General features: G+C 40.3%; 1 protein-coding gene across 1 annotated transcript; it reads right to left on the bottom strand.

Annotated features, from left to right (window-relative positions):
* Positions 1-1,375: 1,375 nt before the first annotated feature.
* On the bottom strand, positions 1,376-26,044 carry LOC141783981 (enhancer of mRNA-decapping protein 3-like). Its single transcript, XM_074661640.1, has 7 exons — positions 25,913-26,044; positions 23,993-24,172; positions 23,134-23,330; positions 12,730-13,086; positions 5,414-5,567; positions 4,352-4,569; positions 1,376-3,799 (listed from the first exon to the last, which is right to left on the bottom strand). The coding sequence occupies exons 2-7, from the start codon at positions 24,154-24,156 to the stop codon at positions 3,465-3,467; spliced, it is 1,425 nt and encodes a 474-aa protein (XP_074517741.1). The 5' UTR covers positions 24,157-24,172; positions 25,913-26,044; the 3' UTR covers positions 1,376-3,464.
* Positions 26,045-26,410: the final 366 nt, after the last annotated feature.

Genomic DNA, 26,410 nt, shown 5'->3' with positions numbered 1-26,410 from the left:
TTATCTTTTATTATCTTAAATACCCATCTTTTATTGCTTTCTTATTCAATTAACTTTTATATTAGTTGTTTTGGTGTGCATTAGTCTCTAAATCCATTTTTAACATTCTACATTTTTGTCAATCATCTGTACAGCACTTTGAAATGCATTTGACTTGTTTGAAAGATGCTATATAAATAAAGATGGATTGATTGATGATGGATATGTTGTAATACACTGGTACATCTTGTTCTGTATCCAAGCCAAGTGGTAATTCAGAGCAGTATGTTCAAACTGGACTCTCCCACAACAGGTGTTTTTGATATCTCCCTGAGGAGAATGGATGTTGTTGAAATATGCAGTAATTAAAACCAGCTGTGTAGTAGCAGTATAATAAGCTACTATTACAAAACATACCCTTCTGTCCTGTTACACATCAAATATAAGGCTATCAATTGAAATATTTAATCCCGATTAATCGCATGATGTTCCATAGTTAATAGATAGATAGATGGATAAATAGATAAATATATAGATAGTAACTTTATTGATCCCGAGGGAAATTCAAGTTTCCAGCATCACAGTTCAATAGTGCAAAACATGTTAGTAAAAAGGCAGTAAAAAAGTTAGTAGTGCAAAGTACAAAGTACAAAGTATAAAAAATATACCAAATATGAAAATACCAGATGAAGAAAACTGTTCAAACTGAATATAGTGCAGGGTAACAACTGAGATACAGGACTATTAAAAATGAGAATATAGTGCAAAAAGTGATGTAGTGCTGGATAATAACATATAGGAGATATACAGTAGAGACCAGGGGATTAAGAAATGTCAAATATGGCATATAATGCGGGATGAGAACTGAGGTAGAGTTTTTTAAAAAGGTCAAATAACAACCTAATTGCAGTGATATAAGTATTCATATTGACTTAAGTAAAAATGGTCATCACCAAAAATAGACCACTACAAGTAGTCTTATAATAGCATTATGAAATGATGTAGATAAGTAGCATAAGTACAGTAAATCACTATGCTGAATGGCCCCTTTCAGAGTGTTATATTACCGTATAACTATCCCTGATGCATTCATGTCTAAGTAGCATGTTGATGTTGCAGCTGTTCCAGGTGGAGCTAATTCTACTTCCTTTACTGGGCAGTTGAATCTATAACACGTCATATTGTATAAACTGATCATATATTTTAAATATTCATATCCAAAGGAGTAACTATAGCTGTCAAACAAACACAGTGGAGTATTTCCCTCTTTAATATAGTGGAGTTGAAGTACACAGGAGCATTAAAGGGAAATACCCAAGTAAAGGGAGTGTCTCAAAACTGCACTTAGGGTGTAATAATTGAGGTGTATTTTCTCAATGACCAAGAACAAGATCTCTCACAGTTTACAAAGTGTTTTTTTTATTTTCTTTTTTTATTTAATTTGCATATAAAGGAGCACCCACGCTATGCATCTGCACCCTGTCAGAAGATCCAGGCTGGATGCAGATTCAAATGTTTTGCCTGGTGCTTCACATGTATACCTAAAGATACATTTAAACAACATGTTTTTAGATCACGCTCCCCATCTTTAACAGGCTTATTTACTTACTGTAGTGCTCATCTCAGCCGCTTTGTCAGAAATAACCAATACATTATTCATATGTCAGGTACAAAATATTTTTCAAGATTTTCCAAAGTTGACTACACTCCTGAAAAAAAATGTGATACAAACCCATCACAGCACCTAGTTCGTCATATTTTGGATTGCAATGTTTTGTAATCTGATAGTCTGATCCCGATCAAACTTGCAAGGAATGTTTTTTAAACATGATTGCTTCATCACAGACAAATCTGAAGTGTTTCAGTCAGTCTTTGCTGCAATGGAGGAGAAACAGAATAGTGGTTCTGAGAAAGCACAGGAGAAGAGGGTCTTAAACTGCCTGCGTTTCCCTGAGCAGAGGTTTATATTCATATTCAGATCTCTTACTTAGAACTTTGTCGAATCACCAACAGATTCATGCATCCACTCTGTCCCCCCTCTACCAGCTTTGCACACCTGAACCTGGGCAGTTTCCAGTTTTGGCAAGCTCTCAGGAGCTGTCAATTTAATAACTCCCTTCACCACAAACTCCTTGATTCTTTCTTACTAATTTTGGCAGAACAGCCTCTGCTACAGTACAGCTTTAAACTAAATTCAGCACCCCTCAGTTCATAGATTGCTGTTTGGTGAAGAGCAGTAAATGATTCATTAAATCCAAAGTGTAACAGTTAGTTAAGTGAGAACCCTGCAAAGCCCATCAATCTGTCATGTACTACTTTTTTTTTGACTCTCAGGTTTTAACTTGAAATAGTGTATTTTTTGGAAAAGAAGTTCATGACGCAAGGACTTAAGCGCTCTTCAAAAAAGCTATCAGCATAATTTCAAAAGTGCATAGCTGCCAGTCTAAAAATAAGGTTGTTTTCATTTTGCAGTTTGCTGATCTGAGCTTTTAACAGGAGTTCACTGTGTTGACCAAAAGACAGGAAGTGGTTGCTTCACTGAAGGTGGCTGAATCTAAAATGGAAAATAATAATTAGGTTTCACTACACCTAACTAGCTCTAAGCCCTAGAGATTAACCTGGTCCAAGATGATTTTGGTCCTTGGAATGTGTGCTTCAAAATCCTGCCTAATCTGCAAGACTTCAGAAATACAGAAAAATAATCCTCAGGGGTGCCTGCTACCACTTTTCATTTTCAGTGTCAGTAGTTATAAACTCAAAACACCCCGACAGCGCAAGAAGAGTGCTATCGGATGTAATGTAAATGCAAATATAAAGTTTTTACATTTTTCAAACACTGTCCTGAGATGTATTCCAAAAATAAATACAAATATAGATTCTGTGTAATATCCCCTTTTCAGTGAAACATGCTACAACTATTACTAGACAAAACACACCCATTTGAGTGAGTACAAAATTGCATTAAATTGAAAGACAATGGACGTGGACCGTGGGTCAGATGAATGGCAGGTTTGGGTTGGCAGACGGCTTTAGGCTGAGCTGTGCACGGGAGGTCACGGGGTCAGGACCGGACTCCACATGCAATCTAAAAGGAGGAAACGGGAACTGTGTCTCTGCTGCTCTGACTGGTCACAGGATCAGAGGTCACAGATAGACTCACAGTGGTCAGCATTTTGTAAACATATTCACATAGTCACAGAGCCCTTATCAAAACACAACGAAGAACAGGAAACCTTTCCCTCTCGAAAACAAGAGGTGTCGCACGCAACGCGCGGCCAGCACCGGGAGTTTCCAGCGGGATAGAGAGGAAAGACCCTAAACCGTATACCTTCAGACGCGTCATGACGTTATGTACACTTTGTAACAAAACATAGTTTACCTTATCTTCAGCTATTGCCACAAACACAACAGTACCTTTACCCACTGTGGAAAAGCAGACCATTCCCTCCTATTGTCCATTAAGTGCAATGTCAGTGGGAGCTCTGTCACGGCGTGTGCAACGGGATGACAAATTTACATCCAAAGGGTGAGCGGTAGTCGATTCCAACTTCCTGGAAAACTGATTTAGGGATGCCGATGTCACAGAGGTAGACCCTGCTCTCCGTCTCAGCTAAAGGTAAAGGAAGGCCCAAAGAGAGGGTCCACTTCGCCTCGACAGTCTGATGCTGACCGCTGATCCCGGGATCGATACTCAGGACTGGAGCCCGGTTCTGGTTGGCCCAGTCAGCGGCTGATTGGTACCAGGACTGTTCCCTCAGCAGTGGGTTCTCGTGACAATCGAGGCAGTTGATGACCAGATCAACGGGGCTTGTTGGCAGGTCTGGGACAGAGGAGAAAGAGGAGAACAAGATATTAATTTGATGGATGCGGTGCTTCAAATGGTGCCTCGCAAAACCATGAGAGAATAAATTTTTGGTGTTCGGGAGGGAGGCTTAAAGACACAGGCGCTAAAACGGAGCGTTTCAGATAGAGCGTGAATGTAGTATATTCAGACAGACAGTATGAGAAAAATAATAGGGCTGTCAATCGATTAAAATGTTTAATTGCGATAAATCGCATGATTGTCCATAGTTAATCGGGATTAATCACAAATTATTCGCACATTTTTTATCTGTTCAAAATGTACCTTAAAGGGAGATTTGTCAAGTATTTAAGAATGAACCTGGAAATGAGCATGATATGTCCCCTTTAAGTGCTGCTGCTCCACTAGAGGGCAACATTTATCTGCGCTGGTCTGTTCCAACAGGACAACATGAACTGATCCTATCACAGACACTCATGTGAACTCACTGAATTGTGTTTACATTTACCACCATCACTTTGAGTAGACAGGGGTTTAATAATCTAAATACTCTCTGTTGGTGTGTTCTACCTTTGATGCTGGCCACTTGCTTGCTGCTTGTCCTGCTGTAGAGCTGGACCTCGCTGGTGACCGACTCCTGCATCTTGACAAAATTGGGCAGGAACAGGATGACCTCCACTTCGCGGTTGGCCAAGTGTCTAGCGCAGCTGATGCCCTGGGCTCCCTGGATGTGTGGCCCACACAGGAGGACCACAGTGGGCCTCTGGTGGACATTTTTTGGGGTGAGTCTGGGAACATTCAAGAGATGACAAAAGAAGTAAGTACAATAAATGTTGTATTCATAAGTTAAACAATAAATATGTTATCAAACAAATTGCATCATATGCACCATGCTGACTGATATCCAACCCGACATGCATCAGTAACCCAAAGAAAACTTTGAAGACGGTTCATTGCTGAAACTTTGAAACGCTTGAGTATCTTTCCACTTTTTGAGTCTGACTTGTATGACGGGGAATAGTGGAACACCATTGTCTGTGATTCTGGTATTTACAATACAAAATTACACTTGATCTGAGCTCACAGTAGTTCCAGTGTAAACTTGAGAGACACAGGTATTACGGTGCTAAATTGATAAAAGGAGCTGAGACAATAAACCTGTTTGTTATATGAGCCTGAGCGCTGCCGTTCTTTAATCTTAAATAAGACTACACCGCTCATAAAGGTAAACAATGCCAACCAGGGCTGCTTCAGTCTGTTAGGATGTTCTTGACCTGCCGTGTGACTGCTCGCTGTAGTGCTTTCCTAAGAAAATAAACCCCGAGGGGGGGGGTCAAGGTTAACGCCGTGTAACGTATGTAGAAACATGGTAGTAAAAATGATTGCTATGGAAACTGGAAAACATGACATGAAAACAAATAGTTGGACAGACCGGCTAATCATTACATAACTAGGATGTTTGGCACACTGTTGCAGTCTACTTCTAATTATGCAAATAGGGTGGCTCTATTTGCACCGTCCTGCACATCAGATGACAAGTCATGTACGCCAAGAACTTCATTCTTTCACACACTTACCAGACATTTGTACAGACCACACCATTAAACCAGAGCCCACAGTGGTATTCCTTACCTGTTTGGTCCGCCCAGCAGAGTGAGAGCCATCTGACTGGAACACACACCGATCATCTCCAGCCGGCGCTCAAGAGACAGGCCCCAGCGCTCTGCAGCCGCTAGTAGACGCTTATGGAGCTCATAGGTCACGCTGGGAACCACCAGGCCTGAATCTGCACAGAGAAAACATACGGTGAGATGGATAGCATGCTAATGCTGTTCTCTAGTCTCTCATGTCTGATGCAACAGAACATAGAGCATGACAGGTTGGTTTGGTGGTTATTGAATGCATCTTCATCTGCCTAGATGAAGTGTCCTTAAGCAAAAGACAAGCAAAAAAAAAAGAGAATTTCTCCACTAACAATAAACTCTGTCATTAAAGCAGCAGCGGGTAGAAATGGAGCAAATATGATTCAAAGTTATTTTTTATAAAACGGTCACTATATCCTGAAAAAAAATCACGTTCCTCTGTGTCCTCCAGTGCTCCTAACGGCATCTGCAAGATTTCACAGACCGGAGGAAAACAACCAATCAGAGCTACATCTGTCAGTGTACTGTTTAGCTGTAAAATGAGAAAGTTTGTGACCCAGCAGCCATGTTGAGATCAGTTGAGGAAATACCAAGCACCGCCCACCAGCCGGGGCAAACTTTCCCATTTTACAGCTAAACAGTACACTGCAAGATGTTTCTGATAATATTTGAGGCGAGAAATAGGCATTACAGTAATCAGCATGAGCGCTGCCTAGTTTGACTGTTTGATCGGAGTTTGCGAGTGATTGACAGCTGCCTCCGTTGATTGAACAGCCAATAGGAATGCTCTCTCTCTCTCTCTCTCTCTCTCTCTGAAATGACCTGTGATTGGCCAAGGTAGATTTTCTAAAGCCTGAAAACAGAGCCATGAGGAGGTGCAGAAGTGTGGTTTTCTCTCAGAACACTTGAATTGCTGCAATATGCTGAAAGGTGATTATGGAATTTTTGCCCAATGATGCCAAAAATATTCTGCCTACTGAAGCTTTAACATTCCTCCATTGCTATCAAGGTCATCATCAATCAGAGGACCCACAATACAATATCGCGATACTTAAGTCACGATACAATCTTATTATGATTTTAAACATTTTGCTAAGATAAATGGCACCAGATATATTTGATGTATGCCTAAATCTTAAATTTCTAAATCTCACTCTCTGAAACAGAGAAAGACAGAGCAGCATACACCAAATTTAGGGAAAGTAGGAAATCTAATTTGTACAAAATTAACTCCTGAAATGAAAAGCTGAAGAACACTCATATGCATATTTGTACTCTTACGTTCCTGCATCCATTGGAACGGTCTGACATGTATCATATTTCTCTAAAATAGACCCGAGCTGTAATAAATCTTCATGTGTCATTTTGCAATTCATCTTCATCAGTACAGCAGCTGGAGTAGAAGTGAAACCCAGAAACCTGACCTCTAAGATAACGACACACGTTGGTCTACAGATAAGCACACAGGAACCCGTTCCCCAGGGAAATGCCCTTCCTCCTCCTCATGACCTGATCTTGTTCCCATCACGGAAGATTCTCCATTTCCTCTCCTGTTTGTCATTGCTGTCTGTGGCAACAAAGGGAAGATTGGCAGCCTTTACAAAACATGACAAACATGAGGCAGTCAGGGTGAGACGCCTATTCCCCGCGGGCCTCGAGTTCACACGCACCATCACATGGTTTCTGACCAATCCCCATTGGGGACGGGGCTGCGCTGGGCTGGACCCCCCACATCGGCTGCTGACTAACTCAAAACATACAGCATGTTGGCGTGACAAAGAAGGGGACAAACATCATATATGTATATATAAGAACACCTGCACCTGTATCCCAACGGCTCGTGATGAGAGATTGGGGAGGTCTAAACATGGGGGAGGCATGGCGGCGGTGTCTGGGCCAATGGCTATTAAACAAAGACACATTTTTTAACCTACCAAAGTAATTCAGAGACTGTCATTTGTAGTTGGAATATGTCACCAAACTTATTTGCAGTTGTCTTTTCTGTATAGAAATGTGTAGAGCATTTCAAGGAATGCACAACCTTTCTCAAATGGTACTGTCTTTGATGAAGCTTGTTGCTTGCTGTCAAATATCTCTATATTTCCAAGTCAAAAAACGTTGAAAAAACCTGTAATTTGACCTGCCTCAAAACACCCAAACTATCCCTTTAATCTATTTTACTGTAGGAGGCTTGACATGCAGCACATTACACTAAGCACTGGTTTTAAGAATTGTGCAGAAGTTTACCTTTTGTATAGAAAATGTTCTTACCAGGTCAGATATAGTGACTACATGTGGATTGGAACTCTTGAACAACTTTTACATTTCCACTCACTACCACTATCACATCAAGCTTGTGTTTTTCTCTTTAGTTACCATCTTTCTTTTGAGAAAAATATGTCAATCCTCTAGTTTTCATGTGTCTCACTTGTCACGTGAAGTCATTTAACCTTGTCAGAATTGCTCATCTGTGTATTTTTTTTTTTTTAATTACTGTATTAGAGAACTACAATTCAGCCTTTTATCACTGCACAAACTGAAGTGTGTGGAAACCTTTAAAGAGCCTTTTCTAATCCCCTAGCTGTCTATTGCCCGTGGCACATTAGAAGGGTAATGAAAGTCAAGCTGGGGGAACTGCGAGGCTCAGGATCCCTTTGATAAATAAAGCTGCTGGGAGGCAGTTAAGTCCTTAATGGCCTCCTACAGATCTCTGGCCTGGTAGCCGAGAACTTGGTGGCCTCATTGGTGTGTGCACGAATCCGCACTGACACACACGCGTGAACACACACATCTCATTCTACAGCACTCACAAACGAACTGCCCACAACTTTTCACCCTGGCATGCGACACGGACAGAGTTACACACACATTCAACCACGCAACATATATACACACACACACACACACACACCCTCGTACCCAAGATAATTACATATAAACACGGAGACTCATGCCGTGCCTGACTGAAAATCTTGCTTATCTTTAGGTTGGCCCTGCTCCCCTCCCACTATTCTTTTATTGATACCGCGCAAAGACTGATATATAATATGTTTCAGTGGACAACAGAAATGCCAATCCTCACGTGAGTGATAAGCGCAGGAGGAAAGTCAACTGCTTCTTGTCATGCAAACTCAGAAGAAGTGGGAGTTGCACTCGTATGCACCAATTGCTTTCCAACCGTCCCACCAGGTGCTCTTCTTAATAACTCTCTTGCTGAAGTTTACGTTACCAAAACTACCCCCCAACCCCAACCCCGACAACATGCACACGCCATCTCCTCCTCCTTCACACTCTCTCACACATGAAGTGATTTATGTGTGTGTATTTGTGACACACACACACACACACACTCTCGATGTGGTGCGACAACAAAACCCAACAGCCAACTAGCTAAACCGGGTAGCCATGAGTATGCAGCAGCAGCACTAAAATAAACTGAGCTGGAAGCAATCCTTCAAGCATGACAAGGGAACTGACGGGACTGAAAGCAATACACGCTGGCTGGATGCGGGCCATGTGTGTGACTAAGGCTTGTGCTGCGTTAGGGAGGGTTAGACGAGGCTGTTTCATTCCTCTCTGCTGCACCGCAAGGGATGAACTATGTTGACCTGCACGCTGAGGAGGTAGCAAGATGGGGCACAGAAAAGAACCTTAATGCAGTAATCTGTGAGATTCCTTTTGATTTTTACCATTTTGGTCTTATCTTTGGTGCCAACAGCTCATTTTGCACGAATCTATCAAACCACGTTACATACTGTATTTCATTAGATTTTCTGTTAGTAAAGTTTGCTTCATATTCAATGAAGTTGATGAATCTTGCTCTCACTTTATTAATGACATTTCAGGCCATCATCGGGTGAAAGAAAGGCTGCACAACTAATCAAATATTAATCGCGATCCCGATTTTAGCTTCCCATAATTAAATGAACATGATCGACTGTGATATTGACGTTTAAAATGCGTGCTCCGCTTACGGAAAACTCGGCTGCATATCAAATCAAGCCCTTCCTAAACTAACAGCCACCAGGGGGCGATCGAGATGCTGCTGCGCACACACCCTACAGTGGCGGCCTGTGAGAATGTTTCCTGAATGTTGCGGTTGTAGCCTAGAGTAGAAAAGTAATATACTGTGTATTAACGAACATGCAATGAATTCAGGTGAAGATGAAACTTATTTTGAGTCTTATTTTGATGTAAAGATTTGTATGTTTGAAGAAATGTAGCACAACATGGACGTGAAAGCAGTGCTCTGTTTATTTAAATGTGAAAGTGCAATAAAAACATTTTGTCCCTAAATTCAGTGAATAATCGCGATAAATAATCATGATTATCATTTTGATAAGGCACTTCCTGGAGTTTAAGAGCATTGTAGCAAGTGAGGCAATGAATATGAAGGATCAAAACGTCAAAACTGCAGCTTGAAACTTAAAATGCATCACTTCCCCATGTTTGCCTTCGCTTTACCTGACAGCACGTTAGGTAAAATATTCTGTGATGACACACATTTCTTTTGCATCCTGCTTTCTCTACAAGTGATACTGCATAAATAAATAAATAAAAGAAAACTAGGAAAACCAGCTGACAGTTGGCTTGGTTGCAATTTGTGTTGCGGCCTGGCTTGTTTGCGCTGAGGACGTGGTTGCACTGCACAGCTGGAGTCGATCACACCACAGGAAAGCAAGACAATAGCAGAACTAAACTTACACAGACCATGACAATTAACAATAGTCTATAGAAACAGGCCTGTCAAACACCCATGCCAGTGCGCCATGGCAGCCCTTACATAGAGGCGGGCACTTTTGTTTTTCTTTCTCTATTCTCGTATTGTTGATTTATCTGTTTACTGGCAAAGATTCCGGGTCAACAGCACTGCGGTTTGTTCCTGCTTCAGAGGTGCTGTTTATGTAAGGCTGTACGGCGGCACGCTAATTACAGAGTGCAGAGGATGGGGATTATGATGACAGCCCTGGGAAGCAGATCTGCCTGCACGGTAAGAAAAGGAGGCTCTGCTCGGCAGCTGTCTGCTGAATGGTAGACAGCTGCTCCCTGCTGAGCTGCTCGCTGTCACCGCAGAGGCTGTGGTAGATAGACAGTCTGGGTATACACAGCCTGGTTCCTGTCATCCTACTATTGTTCAGGACAGGGGAGATACTGTATATAGAACCTTGAATACTGACCAGAGAGAGATTTCACAAGAGAAATAACTTCCCTAAATTATTCCACATCGGCCCTACAAACGACCTTATCTTGAGACCAGACAAAGGTAGAGTTTGACCCCTCTAGTTGTAGTGTAACACACGCACCATACGACTCAGCCCTTTCTCCAACACCACCCACCCTCCACCTTCCCGCTGCTCCTGTTCCCACAGAGTGACTCCAGGGCCTGTGTTAGCATGCCAGTTACTTATCTGATGTCTGTATTAACCAGTTATGTAACGCTCAGGTTCCTAGAGGGAGCTCAAGTGTGAAAAGGGGACGGTTCATCATGTCTGTGGGGTCTACAGCGGGGGGAGTCAAAGGTCATGATGAACAGTAACCAGGAGGATATGATTCCAGCCAGCCTGCCCCAAGATGACAACCCTTTATAGTGCATGTTGTTTTTCTCATTGTGTTCAACAGAATGAAACACTACAGCACATTCCTCAGTGAGAGCTTCTCAGGATCAAGTGTAAAACTTTTGGCAAAGGCTGTGACTTTGCTTCCAAACAGTGTTGTTAGATAAACAGATGATACTCCTGGTCAAAGATTAAACACAGTGGAAAAAAAATACTCCTTCCAAAACAAACACTGTGTTCACAAAGCTTACACGCTCACTGATAAAATATCTCAAAAAAAGTGTATCAGTACGGTTGTGAAAGTGACTTCATCATTTTATCTTATTAGACGTGTGTGAAATTGTCATAATTAGCATATGAATTCTTCAGTTATGGCCAAAAACGTGTTTTATGAGGTCACAGTGACGTTGACCTTCGACCACCAAAATCGAATCAGTAAATCCTTGAGTCCAGGTGGATGTTTGTGTCAAATTTGACGAAATTCGCTGAAGGAGTTCCTGAGATATCACGTTCACGGAAATGGGACAGATGTGAAATCGTTATGCCTCTGGCCACGGCTGCATAAAAACCCTAACTAAGTTTCTAAAACATATGGGACTGTAAATAGTAAATAGTGCATTTAGTGGGGACTATTTTCATCTTTAGACTTGGTGCCCCAGTGAGTGTTTACAGCAGCAGGACGGTGAATGTGGGATTGACTCAAAATAAACTTCCGTCTTGTTCATGGTAATGAAGGAACATGCCACCCAGTGACTTGGAGTGGCTCAATGATGTGTTTTTAATGTGTTTTGGAGGTTTCAGGCACAGAGCAGAGGAATAAGATCATCATAATAACATTAGGCCTTGGTCACGCAGACAATACTTTGATGGTTTAATGGCATTTGCTGACAATAAGAAAAAATATAAAACATTTCCAGAGTTATCCTTTCAGGAAGTCTCCTTTTGCTCTGGTGAACCGCAACGGATATTTTTCTTTTTCTTGACATTGTTTTACAGACTTGCAGCCCCAATCCTTCATGGGTGGTGTCAGCTACATCAGCTACAGAATTGCTGGCAAATTGAACATGAGTGTTGGAGCTGAAAGCTGGTTTCCCTAAAACCTGATTCAACAACTGTCTTTGCAACAGTTTCAATATTTGTTGAAATGTTTGTTGCTGACTATGTAGGACCGAACCTGACAAAATCAAAAATGAATAAATAAATAAATAATTATATTTATTTACTTATATAAGAATACAGAAATAAATAAGTTTGGGGAGATAAATAAGGGGTGAAATGTAAGGGAAAATCATGCATAAATAAATAAATGCATAAATACATACATTTAAAAATAAATATAAAATAAAGAAATAAATGCAAAAATCAATAAAAAGAAATACACTAATAAATAAAATGGAAAAGTAAACAGAAGAGTACATAAATAAGGGAATTAATACAAAGACAAATAAATAAAGAAGCAAATTAAAACAGAAATGTCAATTTATGTCACATTTTATCAATCTTTATTTATTATTATTATTATTATTATTATTATTTTGCTACATTTAATGAATTATTATTTTTTTTTATCTATCAAGTCATTTATTTTATTTATTTTTTATTTTGGCAGGTTCCGTCCTCCATAGCTGACACTTCATTAAGGAATCTAGAGTAACACGAGGCCATAAGTACATAAACGACACTCTAACTCCTATATGTGCGAGTGTGTCTGTGTGCGCTGTATGAGTATGCACATGTGTTTTGTTCTCACCGGTACAGTACTCTTTGCCCCCATGCTGGGGCACTGTTATCTGTCGGTATATGACGGGCTTCACCTCCAGGATATTCTGATCATGGCGATAGGACAGGGGCTTCTGCTCTGCTCCCTGTGTGCTGGGATGCTGCGCCCTGCCGCCCTTCTCAATCTTGGAGAAGACGGCAACTTTGTCGAACAGAGCCAGGTTTCCCTCAAAGTCGAAGTCTGCGTCCATGTTGTCATCGGTCCCGCCTCCGAAGCACTCGTCATCCTTTGTCTTCGTCGGCCCTCCAGCAGTGCCTCCATTCCTCACACTGTTTTTCTTTTGTGTGGCCTGGCTCGCTCCTCTGCCGTTAGATGAACCTGCAGGGGCTGGAGAACACAGACACATTAAGATGGGAGCAAAAAGACATGAGACGTTGTGTTTATAATTATCTTTAGTCATCAACCCGCACCCATGCCCCACCTTTAGACTTGTAATGTAATGTTTGTCTCATTGTTTGTTTTGTCTAGCTATATCAAACAACCTGTTTTGTTTTGATAAAAAAAGAATTCACTTGGATCACATCCAGGGTTCTGCACTACACATACATTAATAAGCAAATGGACATAAACAAATAATAATAACATAAATAAATAAATTGAGAATCTTTGGTGTCAACAACAATCCATATGAAATGCTTGATTTGAATTATTACACTTAACTCAATTTTTAAAAAAAAGACTGTATATCTAATAAGTCTGCTTTATTTGACTTTGTAGAAAAGTAAAAGATATATTCACATTATTGTGCATTTATTTCTGTTTATTAAAATTTTACTCATTCTTACTGGATGAATTGGAGACCTAAAAAAATTTAATCAAAAACCGAAATTCAACCAGTGAATCATGAACTCAGTTGTATCTATGGTACACTTCACCATCAACCAATATTACGGCAGAGTAAGGTTGACCTGCAGATATTATATGAAGAAAATGGTTGGTAAGGATGCCAAAAATATAATTAGACATTTTGGCAACACCATACTTAAAGTCCCCAATTTAGCATTTATAAACAGCACATAAACATGGAAAATGGTAGTAATGTATTTGGTCACCAACTATAACTCCCCATACATGAAGGCTGGTGTATAAACAGATAATTACTGACAATATAGTAAAACACATAATATAAAATATGTCTTTATAGAAGTTATAATTGCTGACAAATACTGTACATAAACAAAACACTCAATTGTTTTAATAGCTGCGTACAACTACGTAAAAATATGTTATAAACCATTTATCAAATGTTTATATATTGCTTATAAATGCTAAAAAGGACTTAACGTATTACGGAAATGTTCAATATATATTGTGAGAAAACATTGACACCTTACAGAAAAAGATAAATCCAAGAACACTAAATCTTATAAACTGAGGGATGTTTTGCTCTGGGCTACCACAGGCCCATTTTGGCTTTAATCTCAAACCCAAACTGCACAGATTACCCAGAAATCCCCCCATGTCTCAGCCCTGCTCACATCCTAATCACCACTGAAAGGAGCTGTGAGCTGTCTCGCTATACATCCTTGTGTTGTAAACAGTGTAAATCCACACACACAATAAGTTCCTGCACTCAGTAGTTTCAGATTCTGGCTAGATGCTCGTAGCTCCTTTTATCTAGTGTAACTCTGACTGGTGCTTTTCTTATCCTCTCTCGGTTAGTTACTATAACCCGCCGAGGACAAAACGCTGCAGAAACACAAAACATACAATGGCCGACTGAGCGGTATTCAATAAAGTTTACATACATGTATGCGCAAAAGAAACAAAAAACTAAATGAACAGAGAACAAAAAAAAAGAAAAACTGGAAAAACCTGGCCTTCAACCCTCAACCATGCTGAGCTCTCACGCTAACCGGGAGACAGAGAGGCACAGTCTCACGCTACTGTCACTGTGACAGCTAAGGTACTTTGGACTCTCTCACGCAAGACACTGGGAGGCTCAGTCATATGAACCATGAACTGGGATTGATACGAAACCACAAACCAACTATAAGCTAATATGAGACCTGTTTCAATATCACAATACGGCCTTACAACCACCAATAGACAGGGCTTATTGTTAACTTCCAAAATATTAAGTCATAATAATGTGCCTATTGTACTAGTATTCATAAGTGATTTACAATCTATTATAAGTAGCAGCATTACTGCGACTGGTCCAACGTGTTGGGGAGAAGGGTGGTGGGTTAGTGCATTCACCTGTGTGAACTGGGATGAAAGCTACCGGCCTTATTAGCACAAGCCAACAATGTCTTTATTTACAAGGAAGTCTTTTGTCATGCTGCGAATCAAAAATCTGAATGAACTGGGCAGAGCTCCAAGTCAAACAGGCTAATGAATAACAAGTAGGGAGGCAAGACAGTGAGCTGCAATGATTTCAGTTTGAACAAATTTACCACCACAAATTAGTACATGTAGGTACACAGGCCAGGAGCAATTCAAACTGAAATATGGGCTGTGGTGGAATTGCACCGTTAAATACATACATATTAACACAGAGTGCTAAACTGTGACATGGTGTCAAATTAGGGGATAATTATTACTTTTTTGAAGTGATCTCCCAACCGGTCGTTAAACATTATCCAATTTCAATTACAGTCCGTCACATTTTCAAATAGATAACATTTTTCACAGCAATTACAGGCTTGGAAAATGCTAAAAAATTTTTCACCTGTAATGTTACTGTTGATCAATGTTATCATCATGGAAGCAGAAATCAGCTGATAGAAAAGATTAACAGGAGACTGACAGTGTGTAAAGTCTAGAGGCCAAAGGGGGGTAAATGTAACCCGACCCGTCAGATGGTTTGTTACAGAGAATCATCTGAGACGCCGTCATTGGAAACTGTTTAGAAAAGTGCAGGTGCACTTTCAAAAAAATACTTGGCAGGTGATTGGTCAATCAAACTCTTGCTGAAGCCGGTAGCTCTTCACGGGACGCTGATTGGCCCGTGCTCTGGCTTGCCGGACACAAATGCATTACTTAGATTTTATTGCGATATGTGATCCCGCAATCCAGCTGCCGTGCAAGGTAAGGGAAAATGTGCTCAAATGCAAGACTAAACAGACATCCAGCCATAATAACTGTGCGTGTGAGTAACATCCAGTCACGAAAAGGAAGAGAGAGCTGGTGAAGACGCCGGTGGGAGAACAACAATGCTTAGCAACAGGACGAGGGCCGACGAGATTGAGATTGAGCTACCAACACCAACACCACTACTGCATGTAAAAGAAGTGTACTTGTTGCCGGTTTGAATGACTGAACCAGTTGGGAAAATCTGAACAGGGAATATGAATCTGTAACCTTCACCACCTCAGTAACTACCGTTGATGTGCCTGCGAGCAAGGCACTTTAAACATTAAAACTAGGGCTGTCAAAGTTAACGCGATAATAACGCGTTAACGCAAATTTGTTTTAATGGCACTAATTTCTTTAAAGCATTAATGCAACTTGTGTTTTTTAGGTTGTAGCGGGCCCCGTTTTACAGCTAGAGAGAAGATACTGGTATCATATAAAACTAGAAAACCTAATGAATCCACTGGTAGCAACCATGTCATACTAGCTTGTTGCGAAGGAGGCTAAATAACGCTCCAAACTTATGCTAAATATTGGCGAGGAAAGATTGTCATGGTCATTTTCAAAGGGGTCCCTTGACCTCTGACCTCAAGATATGTGAATGAAAATGGGTTCTATAGGTGCCTACGAGTCTCCCCTTTACAGACATGCCCACTTTATGATAATCACATGCAGTTTTGGGCAAGTCATAGTCAAGTCAGCAAACTGACACACTGACAGCTGTTGTTGTCTGTTGGGTTTGAGTTTGCCATGTTAGAATTTGAGCATATTGTTTTATGCTAAATGCAGTACCTGTGAGGCTTTCTGGACAATATTTGTAATTCTTTTATGTTGTTAATTGATTTTAAATAATAAATATATATATACATTTGCATAAAGCAAGCATATTTACACACACCCATGTTGATAAGAGTATTAAATACTGGACAAAAACAACTGCGATTAATTTGCGATAAATTGCGATTAACTATGGACAGTTTCGGATTAAATATTTTAATCGACCGACAGCCCTAATTAAAATACACAGGAATTGCTGTGTGGGTAACGGTGGAAGTCCGTAATCATACTGGGAAGCTCTCAGTGTGGAAGTGTGGAGTTACATGAGTGAAGCTAAACAAAACATGGATGCACAGCAGAACCTTTCCAAGACATATACCATAGAGGTTTAAAAGATATCTGAAGCAGAGATTTGTTTTTGGGAAAAACAATGAGCCGCACACAATTTCACTCCATATACAGAGGTGGTGCTGGTTATGGGAATGGTTTTGATGAGAGCAGAGTCTGGAGGTCCTCTTTCAAAATGCCCTTTTATTGAGATCCGTTTGGCTCTGATGGAATTCGACTCTGCATTATTCACAATTTCTAAATTCCCATCCTACTCTCCCAGAAAGATAAACGGCAGATATTCACAAAACCATTCCTGGAATCCGCAATCTTGTGTAAGCAACGGCCCACCCTGCTTTCCCTTCTTTGTGGCCGGGGGCTTCTTTGGGAGCATGGCATTGCGTGTGAAAGGACCAGCCCTGCCCAAGCCACTCAGCACTGTGGCCCCATGCAATTTGGGCATTAGCTCCCTGGCCACCAGCCTGAGAGCTGGAGATTAAACTGAAAACTCAAAAGGTAAACATTGCTTCCACAATTGATATCGCTTTTGCCTTCCGAGCACACTGGGACAACACGGCTTCCTGTCGGGGAGGGGGTTTCCTGTGCTGAGCGGGAGCGAGGGAGGGAGGGAGAGAGAGAGAGGGAGCGAGAGAGAGAGAGAGGACAGGAGGGCACTGAGGCACGAAAGCCAGGCTTTGCATAACCTTCTCTTTAGGAGCAGACACGGAGAGGGAGGGGGAATGTTTATTGATCTTAGTCACACACATATTGTAAAGAGGAACTTTGCTACAAGCCTTTAGCACGCTATGGGAATTTTAGGGGGGAGCCATTGCAAGACAGTGCTTTGGTCCCATGCTTCTGAATAGTGACACACAGGGAGCAGGAACCAGCTATGAGTCTTGCTGACACAAAATGAAAACTGCAGTCTGCAATATGAACATATTTCTTTTCTTTTCTCTGAAAACAAAAGACTGGCTTCCTTTTGTGCGAGCTTCATCTTCCACGCACAGGAAAAGCACTAACACAGGGGTCATTTTTACAACCAGGCTGAAGAATATTGCACGGTATTCATCAGCCAATGCTATTGACCTCTGACTCCTCCATTGTTTGGTGATCCTGAATGTGAAAGTGAACGTACTTTAACTGATTCTGGCAGAGCTTCTCCAAGCAGACTTCCTGCTGACTGGATGTTGATGAGAGGAAATGCCGCTTTTAGCCTTTATCTAATCAGGAAGGTTGAGTAACGCATTCTGATTTTTGCAGCTGCATGTACAACTTGGGACAGAAGAATGCAGATGTGCATTTCTGTATTAATGTCTGGCTGAGACATGTGACAACTGTCCTGATAACTGATCATATTTTGTAGTTACAGTGATCAACCGCAAAAAGCTTCGAACAGAATCATTCCTTTACAAATGCTGTTTAAATTATTTGCTTATAGTAATCAAGTAGTCCGCTTACAATGTTCATTTTGGGTCTTTTTTTAGATGACAACATATGCAAAAACATTTTAAAACTACATCAGATTAACATTAATTCAATTTCTGTTTTGTTTTTTATTTTACTCTCTTGGATACTTTGCCTTACAGACCGTCTGCTTACCAGCTGTATACCTGTGCTGCCTGCACATTGAAATCATGATGGAAAAGGGAAAGTAATTTACACGGGGAAAACCCCTGTGTTTGAAGCCGCCCTTGTAAAGTGGATTGATAATGCCTGCACGTAATGTCCCCAAAGTGAAACTTCGCTGATCCTCAACCGGCTCTCAAACTACACATGGACTAAAGCAAATCAATCACATACTGGCACCGATGACAACCTGAATGTAAAAAAAAATTATGAATAAGACGGGCACTTACAAAAAGGTGGTTAAAATACAAAATTACCAGAGATGACTGAATCATATTTACCTTCAAATATATATTACTGCCTAATGGAACTAAAGGAGGTCCGTGTCAAAGGCCCGAGACGGCTTCTGGAGGTGGTTCAAGCTGCGGCAAAAGGGGTGTCATTCATCTGCATATGCTGCCCGTGCTGTGGTGGCTCATAGCCGGCCAAAAACGGCAATGTCTCATTCTTGGTGAGGGAATAGGGAGAAGAATTGGCAGCGAGCCAGTAAATAGCAAAGCTGTCCGTTTCATTACTTTGTATTCATGTAATAAATATACAAATGACAATTAGTGTAAGTACGGACTATGGACTGGTAGCTGGAGAGGTGCCAGTTCACCTCCTAGGCACTGCCAGGGTGCCCTTAAGGACGACACCAGACCCTCAAACTGCTCCCCGGGCTGCCTAACACTAGGATGGATTAAATGCAGAGAGTAAATGTCACTGTGTGCTGGACTGTCTATAATGTACTGTGTGACAATAAAAGTTGATTTACATTTACAACAACAAAATTATACAAAATTGTTTATAATAACCATCCGCTTATAGACAGACGTGAGCACTATAAGCGGTTTCCACTGTATTTACATTTTTTATTCAATCACATTTTGGAGATAAAGGGTTTCATTTCAATTAAGTAATATATTTTTTTAAAAATTGCCATAAAAGTAAAACTACAGTAAAATCTAAAATTTTATATTTAGCGATTTTCAACAGCTAAAATGTCACCATTTTAGAGTTTTTTAAAACAATGTAAACACACAGCCTAAAAGCCAACCTGGGCAAGAGCAGGGCTACAAAATATCAAAAGCACTACATGAAACAGCATTTTAACTCAGAAATTAGTGAGTCACAGTACCAAAGACAGCTACAGATGACTTATAATACGCTCTTAAATCACTCTAGACATCTGCCAAAGAGGAACAGAGGTCACAAGCTGACTTTTATCACTAATGACTACAAGACACTGGACAGGACACCTGCTTATCAACACTACAAACCATGTCACCACAAATTACTACAGACGACTAAGATAAGATAAGATATTCCTTTATTAGTCACACAGTGGGGAAATTTGCAATTTTACTACTACTGAGTTGAATCAACCCGTCTCTAATATAAACAATACCATAAGCTTCTCACTGGCAGAATGTTTTGGCTACGGCCACTGCGTTGCACGACATTTCTAAAGTGTTCCTGTTACTTTGTCTCCCCTTTCCTTAGACTAATTGAGAAGGTTGTAACATAACAATAACACTGAACCAAACCTCACTTTATATTAGTTACATGGAACTAAATTCTTATCTCTAAGATTTTCTAAAAATTATTTTTCCCCAAAGCCGAGCAGTGTCCAACGCACATTCAACACTGGTCAGAAGGAAGGCCCATTTCAGATGGTCTGTGTTGCTATTCAATGTATTTCTTATTGTCAGTAAACCCCATGAAAAAAACAAAACCTTGTTTTAGTTGTCCAACAACTATTAAAAGCACATCAATGAGCCACAACGTTGCATGTTCCTTCATTACCATGAACATGGGCACTATCACTTTCTTTTTGAGTCAGTCCCACATTCACCATCCTGCTAATGTTCCCTTACAAATAGGGCTGCAACTAAATGTCAATTAATCTGTTGATTATTTTCTTGATTAATCGATTAGTTGTTTGGTCTATAAAATTTCAGAAAATGGTGAAACATGTTGATCAGTGTTTCCCAAAGCCTAAGATGACGTCCTCAAATGTCTTGTTTTGTCCACAACTCAAAGATATTCAGTTTACTGTCACAGAGGAGTAAAGAAACCAGAAAATATTCACATTTAAGAGGCTGGAATCAGAGAATTTTGACTTTTTTTTTCTTACAGAAATTACTCAAAACTGATTAATCGATTAACAAAATAGTTGGCGATTAATTCAATAGTTGACGACCAACCAATTAATCGTTGCAGCTCTACCTACAAATCACTAATTACTCTCATTTGAGAAATGTTTGTTAAAAACTACAGTGCCTAGGGCTGTCGCAGTGAAGGAATTTCTCCTGCGGTGATAGTGATTGGCTCAACAGCGCGATATGCCGTATTATTGCAACTTTAAAAAAAAAAAAAAAAAAAATTAATACTTGTTAAATGCAGATCACAGAAGGAAAATGAGCTGAAGCGCTTTGGATGCGTCTCGTTGCTATGATACGGAATATCAAAATGTCGGCACAAATTGCTCTGGATGAAGGGAAGGCTGAAGCACGTATGGAGAGAGGACAGACCCATCGGTCTATGTGTATTAATTTCTCCTCCATTGTTGTTGTTGTTCAGCATTTGTAGCCTACATGTAGGATGTGACTGTTGGTCATTGGGGAGTTTTACCCAAAGTTGAACAAGAAAAACACAATACGTGCAGTGCTCAGCGCAGAATAGCTGCTCAGCACCTTGTCACGCTGCTGCCGTTTGTAGCAAAGTGTAAATACAAAATGTAAGTGCTCCCATTGCAAAGAATTAAAAAAAGACATGAACTTAGTGGTTGTAGCGGTTGCTTGCCATCCCCTGCGGTTGGCTTGTCAATATTGCGATATTGTAACAGCCCTAACAGTGCCTAGTTGTTTTAGAAAATGACTGAGTCATAATGAAGTGAAATCACATATTTGTGACTCACTACTAAAGATGTATTTCTTCAGAAGGAACTAATGGCCTGGGGGCTGAGAGACACATTCATGCCTGCTGGGGAAGTCAGAGAGTATTGAGAGATGGACTGCTGGACTGTTGGTTTTGGTCTTTTCATGGGATTTAGAATCATCACTCCATTAGTGGCACTAGGGTATTGTGATTTGATAAACAAGCAGTGTGTGAAAAGTTATTTAGGACCTCTCACTTGTTTGCATACTCATCTGACATCTGCATAATAATTTGATCTGCTGAGTCAATGAAGAAAATGGACTTCCTTCCTATTGTAGACTGTAAAACATCCCACACGTCTATTGTACAATCAAAAACGGTGACGTTGAGTGACTTTGCACTTTCAGTCCATCTTCAGTCGAAACTTTCTGGGAATTTTAAAAAGAGTTGGCTAATATGTGACAACACTGTCGTGTGTCAGTCAGTGAACAATATCTATGTTCTGTTCCTCAACAGAGGAACACTGTACGGCCATCCCTGTGGTAAATTCCTGTCATGCGATACATGACTGTGTGATTTGAGAACTAAGAAATGCACCGTCACGGTGAGTAAGCAAAATCTTTAAATAACCTGAGCTTGCCTAATCTATGAAAAGGTACGTCAAACTGTCTTTATTTTTAGGAACTTTTGGGAAATAACCTGTCAATCATCTAGTATTCCACTGCACAATCACGCTCTCCTTGAACAGTGTTCACTTGTTGGAGCTTGTTTAGCACCTGCAGTGTTAATGTCACAGGTTTCAGTACAAACTCTTATTCTGTTATCTGCTGCTGATGCTGTTAGCACCTCACTCATTAGAACACCAAAAGACAATTACAGACAAGACGTCAAACAATTCAATCATGCTAGCTTTAAGGGTAACTTTTGTATTTTTTATTCTGGACCCTATTTTCCCATTTTTTTGTGTCTAATTGACTAATGGGGACAACAATTTTTGAAACAGGTCCAGTATTACGCCAGAGCGCTGTAACCGGCAGCTGCAAAACAAGTGTCAGTATGTAACATTACGTCCACTAAAAGTGCTTGTTTTTGCCACTGACAGGTTCAGATTGTCATTATAAGTGTCTGACAACATTATGGAAAGGACCATACAGAGAAATAACAAGTTTTTCTTACTTTTCCTTTAATCCGGTCTGTTTGTTATTGTGTCCAAGTCCCGCTCAAGGAGAAGTCTTGTTTTAAAATCTGAATATCCGCATTCTCTGGCTCAAATAAATAATAATCAAACAAATAATCCTACTCCTACTGTACGAGTGGATCGTTTGTGATGTAAAGCCAAATCTCACAATTTATATGCTCACACTGTACGGTCCGATCATCAGCCACGCCCTGAGTGCTCACACAGCACGTGTAAAATAGAAAAGAAAACATGGCCAGTCGGCCACTGAGGCCCGTTCTGGATGTTGACAGTTGTCAATAAAGATTTGTTTGAAAGCTCCAAGGCAGGTAAAGTTTGTTTGTTAGCAGAGGTCTGTACGGGTCACAATAACACTAACAAGGCAGAAACGTGCTGCCTTGATCATCTGTGCCATCCTGTCTGCTGAAACGTCTAGAATAAGAGGCGCCGGTGTATATGGACTCGCAGGTGGCAAAGAAGACACGGACAGTATAACTGTGAGGTGATTAAACTCCAGGTCCACTTACCTCTGCGTAGGATGGTGATTGGAGCAGTGCTGGACTGAGAGCTGCTGCTTGTCACAAGAGGCTGAGTGACTCTGTTACTCTGACTGTGGCGTGCTGAAGGTATGAAGCTGGGCTCTGTTGCAGCACCCTGACCAGAGCCGGGCTTGTTGACTGTTTTCTGGATATCTAGGAACTTCAGCTCCTTGATATCCATGGCACTAGAAGACAAAACAAATTACAAAACTTAATTCAACATGTCTCTAGACTTGGATTTTTAGACATTTATTTTCAGTCGGAATGCCGAAGCATAAAACTACCAGACATGGCTTGTGGAGCTCATTGGGCGGAAAAGAGCTCTAACATTTAAAAGGGATAAGGGGTTTCATTTAGATACCTCCACCAAGGCTTCACAATCTTCTAAATTTGGTTAGAAGTTGTATTTAAATCAGCATCTAGAGCTGTACCTGAATCAAAAATACACATGGTGATAGACAATGCTGGTATAGATGTGGCCGATTTTTTTCATCCAAGTAAATGCAGTAGATTAGAAAATAACTAAAAATGTCTTGTAATGACAATAAATTGTTTTCCTATATCTAACATGCATTAAAATTGATCACTTGTTTGTCATCCCTTTCCACCAAATGTCATTTAGACCTTTTAATAAGTGTTGACACTAAAAATAGAATCTCCTTGGTGGTGGTAATAATTACAAATAAATCTGATGCATAGCAGAATGCAAACATTAGGCATTTTTTATGGAAACTGTGGGGGGAGGATGAAATACAAACATTAGACTACTTGTAAAGCCTTCAATATTGCTTAAGGTTAAATGTATGCATTTCCTGTTGATGTGCAACACAAGAAAATGTGATCTTACCTGAAAGTGACCTCTGGGAGAGGACATTTGACCCCGTTGTGATAGGGCTGTCTCAGTGAGATGGTCTGGCTGGCGTGATCAACAGACGACACCTCTCCCTGATAAACTCCCAACGTCAGCCCACAGTTTATAGACACAACGTTACCCAACCAGTCCGCGGCCATTATGTTCACGATGATCCTACGATTCAAAAACATTAACAAGGAAAAATCAACCTCAAGAGATGAGTAACAATTACTTTATGTATATTTCAGCCCGGGTTGTAGTTACTATTGATGACAACAAAGACAACCTGAGAGGAGTTATATTCAACAGTTTTAAATCACACATTTTATAGGCTGATTCTGGTATTACTTAATACAGTGGATCCCAAACTTTTTCACATCAAAGCCTCCTAAACTGACACAAATAAGTCCGCGGACCACTCTCACTCATCTCACACTCATCTTCAACCGCTTATTCGGGATCGGGTCGCCGCCTAGGGAGGCGCCCAGGGGGCATCCTTACTAGATGCCCGAACCACGAACCCCCATTTGATAAGATTGTGTCCTAGGGTCCCCCATCTGATAGGATTTTTGCTTTTAGATGTTTTATTACAGAAAGTGTATGAAACCCATTACCAAAATAGCCGTACTTAACCTTTTTTTCTAGGGTCCTTCTGAAACTCCCTCAAAGACCCCTGGGGGGCCCCAGACCCCACTTTGAAGACCACTGACTTAATACATTGAAAAATGACAACTTTTAGGCCAATGCATAATTAAAGTATTCAAAGGATTTAAAGAATTAAATGATTTCAGCATGCTTCTATTTGGTGTCTTGGGAAACTTGGATTTATTTGGATCTCAGTATTTCTAAAAATCTATGTCCCTAATTCCAGCCCTAATCATCTGGCTTCCCTGCTATGGAGCATTAGACCAAACTCCATTGTATAATCTACTAGATTATTGTTGCTAACACGTATCGACAAATGTTTCACCCAGGGGGGCAAAGGAGGACGGTCTGCAGGACAGATAATGCACACAGTGCACTTTCATAGACTAAGCTACTGGAGTTACTCTGCACTATATTCACTCTTTTAATAGTCTCTTCTGCACTATATTCACTCTTTTAATAGTCCTGTATCACAGCTGTTACCCTGCACTATATTAAGTTTTAACAGTTTTCTTCATCTCCTTGTATTTTTATATCTGGTATATTTTTTTGTACTTTGCACAACTAACTTTTTTACTGCCTTTTTACTAACATGTTTTGCACTATGGAACTGTGATGCTGGAAACTTGAATTTCCCTCGGGATCAATAAAGTTACTATCTATCTATCTATCTTAAATGAAGACATTATATTAATCGATCTGGCCTTCCGGTCCACTCGGCCCACTAACTCTGCAGCACACGTGGTTTTAATTAATTGGTCCACGCGCTGCTCACCTGCACTAATTAGCTAATTCATTAAATCAAAGTTACTTCCACCGGTGAAGAGAAGACTAAACGACGGTTAAATGGTAAATTAAATGTGATATAATTGGGATAACTAGTCCCGGCTTGGCGTTATGTCATGCTCAGCATATTAAAAGCTCTTCACTATGCAACGTTACCGAGCTTTGTGCACAAACATTAGCTAATTACTGTTCATTTAAAAGGTTTGTTTGCGTGTTTCTTGAGGTAGAATTTGACTATAAACAACTTGGGGGGGAAATATCCTGAAATAACATCCATATGAGTGCATAGTTCACAGATAATCACAACATTTAACTGAGCTGTTAGAAAGCAGTGCTAGCTGTGCAGCTAGTTAACATTAGCTTCTCCTCTTGTTTACTTTCTATCTAAGCAGACTGTTGCTGTAAGCTTGTGTAAACGAGTGCTTACATTTCTTTAAATACTCCTAACCGAGTTTATTTAGTAGATAACGGATAGATATATACCTGGTCGATAGATCTGTAGCTGAGTGAGTCAAAGAAAGCCTGTTGTTTGTGCCGGTTTCCGGGTTGATACGTGACGTCACTTCCGTTATATCCCACGTGGGTTTGTTGTGATTTCTTTTCTCAATTCAATTTGCTTTATTGGCATGACTGTCAGGTGAACAATCTTTTGCCAAAGAGTCAATTCAATAATAAATCAGATTTTTTTTAAAAAAGAACAAAATAAAAACAAAAACATATATATACCTATTTAGAGTTAAAAGAAAAATCTTAACAATTTAGGCTTGTTAAACTTTATTTTTATTGTCCTCTGTAGTGAACTACAGGACTATTTCAGTGTGAAAAGACTAAAAAAATGAACAGATTATGGCTGTAGAGTGATATTAAACCAAGAATACATTCAAATTGATTAAAAAAAACAACAACACATGCCATATCCCTGGAAAGCCTAGGATGTGCTCTTTACAATACACCAGGGGTTGATAGAGTAGGTCAAAAGAG

Source organism: Sebastes fasciatus, chromosome 2, assembly GCF_043250625.1.
Source record: "Sebastes fasciatus isolate fSebFas1 chromosome 2, fSebFas1.pri, whole genome shotgun sequence".
Classification (NCBI taxonomy): Eukaryota; Metazoa; Chordata; class Actinopteri; order Perciformes; family Sebastidae; genus Sebastes; species Sebastes fasciatus.
This window is presented reverse-complemented; position numbering and strand designations above follow the sequence as displayed.

Excerpts from the sequence above, each read along its gene's own strand:
- LOC141783981 (XM_074661640.1), bottom strand. The coding sequence starts at position 24,156 with ATGGCCGCGGACTGGTTGGGTAACGTTGTGTCTATAAACTGTGGGCTG. Across the intron at positions 23,331-23,992 it reads CTCCCAGAGGTCACTTTCAG|TGCCATGGATATCAAGGAGC; the intron begins GTAAGATCACAT and ends TTTGTCTTCTAG. Across the intron at positions 4,570-5,413 it reads CTGCTGGGCGGACCAAACAG|ACTCACCCCAAAAAATGTCC; the intron begins GTAAGGAATACC and ends GAATGTTCCCAG.